The 3459-nt window shown below is 46.5% G+C and overlaps 1 protein-coding gene across 1 annotated transcript; it reads left to right on the top strand.

Moving 5' to 3' along the window:
* The first annotated feature begins 1102 nt into the window (after nucleotides 1-1102).
* RETNLB (resistin like beta) lies at nucleotides 1103-2576 on the top strand. Its single transcript, XM_036930760.2, is given in 4 exon segments — nucleotides 1103-1229; nucleotides 1726-1806; nucleotides 2412-2429; nucleotides 2432-2576. Coding segments are annotated over 4 exon segments (348 nt in total). The 3' UTR covers nucleotides 2554-2576.
* The last annotated feature ends 883 nt before the right edge of the window (nucleotides 2577-3459 follow it).

Genomic DNA, 3459 nt, shown 5'->3' with positions numbered 1-3459 from the left:
GATTCAGGCCTGGAGACCTCGTGCTCCATCCTGCAGGGTGAATCACAGCACCCTCCTCCTCTTGGCCACCCATAACTCCTTAATCTTTTCTTCATGAATCCAAAATCTAAAAGACTCTGAAAGCCTAAAAATATTTCCCTAAGTTTGAGGCTAATTCACTTGGCAGCAAAACCTGATGTGGCCTGCTCAGGCTATTTATGATTGCCATCTCACATTTTGTGAGTATTCATACATTTTTGTGGCAGATATATTAATGTGCTTGAACACAAGGTGCCCACCCAGACCTCCTTGGTAGTATAGCATAAGATACAGAATTTGCACTGTTTTACTTTCTGAAATCTGAAAAACTCTGACTCTTGAGACAGATCTGGGCTCAGTGATCTTAAATAAGGGAAATGGAGCCCTACTTGATTTCTCACCTGTGCCTGGTGAAAAAGTACGTTGTGTGACCCAGAAATGTGCAATGAAGGAAATCTACTTAAGCTTCCAGGAAAAAATATTGCTCCCAAAATGAAAAAGTGAAGCCTGCAAGAAGAACGGCCTTATTCTCGGCCTTCCTTCTGGCTCAGGGTCTTGGATGAGAACGTGATGCCTGCCACACTGTGACCATGGGACAAGATCAGGATGAAAAGACAATGAACTGAGAATGGTAGAGAAAAAGATCAGGCTGATAACGATCCTATTGAGCCTCCAAGAAGCCTGGAGTCAAGCACCGTGCTCTGGTTAAGTAAAGGGTAAACTCCCTTATTTGTAAGCCAGTGTTACTTTCCCACAGATGAGATTATCCAGCATCAATAAAATGATGTTTAAACAGGTGGCAAGTAGGGCCTTTACTCAGCACACCATAAAGTCACCTCTTCCTGGTAAAGAACCACTTGCAGATCTTTTCTGAACTTTCTGGTGATGAGTCTGCTCTGCAGCCACTTTCTCCAATCCTCCAAGTTGCTGAGGGAGATGCAGGCCTCTCTGTACTCACACTCATGTTCCTCCATCTATACACTCCATGTTCTCTTCTCCCCTTCTTCCCAACCTCAGTGGAACAAAGGGGTCTCAGCTTCTTTCTCCCTTCCTTCCCAGCCCCAAGACACTGCCTGTCTGCAGGATGAAGCCTACCTCTTGCTTCCTTCTCATCCTCATCCCCCTCATCCATCTGATGATCCTGGGAAATGCTCAGTGTTCTTTAGACTCCACTGTGGATAAAAAGATAAAGGCAGCTCTCACTGCTCTAGGTAACTAACGGTGGCGGGGGGGGTGCGGGAGGTAGTGAGGGGGTAACTGTGGTCATGCCCCCTGTTCCTAAGCCCTAACTTCTTCTGTCCCATCCCCAGACCTCAAGCTCTAATTAGTCCACTGAAGCCCAGTCTTCCTGCCCCGGGCTTTTTCCACTCCCACATCACTTGTGGCTAAATACTCAGGTTTCCCTGATATGAGGAGGGTGGTGACAATGATGATGAGGGGCGGGAAGGAGAATAGCTGTAACTACAGATATTCATTATGAATATGAATGAGGTAAAACACAAAGCTTTACGTGGATAATTTCATTCAATTTTCATTTTATGGGGTAAGTACAACTATTCCTGTCATTTAAAGATGAAGACACTAAACCTTAAAAGCTGTTAAGTAGCCTGATTATGGCCACCGGGATGCCTCTGCGGTAGGAAGGGATTTGGAAGGAGATCATGGTGCACAGGCCGTGGGCACTACCCCTGCTTCTCGCCTACTCAGGGTACAGTCCTACTGCCCCATCAAAGAAGATGTCACGCACCGCCATCCAGAGCTCAGGCAGACTGTCCTCCTGCCCTGCAGGTGAGTATCTCCATGAGGAGGACTGGCGGGTGAGATACCCCTGCCCTCCCATGTCCACCTCCCAGCACCTGTACCTTGGCCGATCCCATGTTTGTATTACCTGGGGCTGAGTCATAACTCCTGGTTCCCAGAGACCCCTTATCTCCTGAGTGCTACTGAGGAGTCTTGGGTATCTGCCTCTTCTTTTCCCACCTTCCTTCTGCGCCCTCCTATACCAGCCCTTCTCCTCAATTGCCTGTTATGGTCATGTCACCAGCGTTCGCCCTGTCCTTCATCTCCCTTGCCTAATCTATCCCCCTGTTTTGGTGGGTGGGGGCCAGCACAGAGATGTATTTATTAGAATCCATGGAAACAGAAATGCCTAGGCCCCTCATTTTCATAGGTCTCTTCCAAGGCCCACGGTACTGTACATTATCCAAAAATTTGTTTTACTAATTTTTATACTTTTTTATCTTAAAGAGGGCCCTCAAAATTGAATTCCCCTTAGTTTCCATAAACCTTAGATTTACCCCTGGGCTGCACAGAAATGGAAGACGTTTGGGGGTTCACCTGCCTCCTCTGAAAACCCAAGGGCTCTGATGTCCGTGCCTCACGTGCCCGTGCAGGGACCATCGTCACCGGCTGTGCTGTGGCTGTGCCTGTGGCTCCTGGGATGCGCAGCGTGGTGGACTGGCCCGCTGCCCGCGGCTGCAGCCTGGCCTGAGCAGGAAGGGCGGGAACCCCGCTGGGGGACCGGCACTGCCCTGACGCCGTGACCCCAAATGGGGTCCAAACCGGACCCAAACTGTGCCTCCCATTTGTTAAGACACTGCTTCTTGGGTAATAAAGACAATTGTCACATCTCTCTGTGTTTATATTTTCGATGTTACCACCCCTGGCTTAGGACTCCTCTAGCTGGGAAATGTTTCCAGTGTCCTAGTCACTGGATCTCAGCAAGGATTAGGAAAATTAGAGAGAGAATGGGAGAAACGGAGACCCATGCCCCAGCCCTCTAGTTCCCTCATTATTTAACAAAAGGACAATTACTCTGTCCCAGGCATTTTGCTTGGCACTAGAGGTACAGTAAAACACTGGGCTCCAAGCTAGGTGCAGGCTGACTTTTCAAGGTGGAGACAAATAGGGGAAGTTTTAAGTGAATCCATTTCTAGGTTTCTGGTTTCTATGTGTACTGCTTCCTAAACTTATGTGTCAGCTATCTGCTTTGATCAAGGTGATGAATTTGCCATTGTCTTTCTTCCCCATAAGAGAAAACACAGCCCTTTCCTATTACTGAAACTGACCATGATTCGTCACCCTTGGGTATTAAAAAAAGCCTGCAAAATGCCACAGGATGCTTCAAAATGTTGGTACCAATCATAAGCGATCCAGTGACTGGGGAAGAAGGCCTTTTACATGTTGGGAAGCTTCCACTTTTGACATAGTATCAAAGGTGGGCATAATCCAGTTAGCAATCGATAGACTGCCAAAAATAACTTTTAATAATAAGTTGCAGTGTTATTTTTAATGAATAACTCAAAAGGAATTCAAATTGAATATTACTACAATATGATTTTTCCTTCCTACAAAATTGTGAAGTAGTTATTTCAAAACTTACCACTATGAAAAGAAAAAATAGGAATATAGTTGGTTCTAAACTGTATCTCTCTCTAGGAT

The sequence above is a fragment of the Manis pentadactyla genome, chromosome 1 (assembly GCF_030020395.1).
Source record: "Manis pentadactyla isolate mManPen7 chromosome 1, mManPen7.hap1, whole genome shotgun sequence".
Classification (NCBI taxonomy): domain Eukaryota; kingdom Metazoa; phylum Chordata; class Mammalia; order Pholidota; family Manidae; genus Manis; species Manis pentadactyla.
Note: the sequence above shows the minus strand (reverse complement) of the source record. Positions and strands in the feature narration are given on the sequence as shown.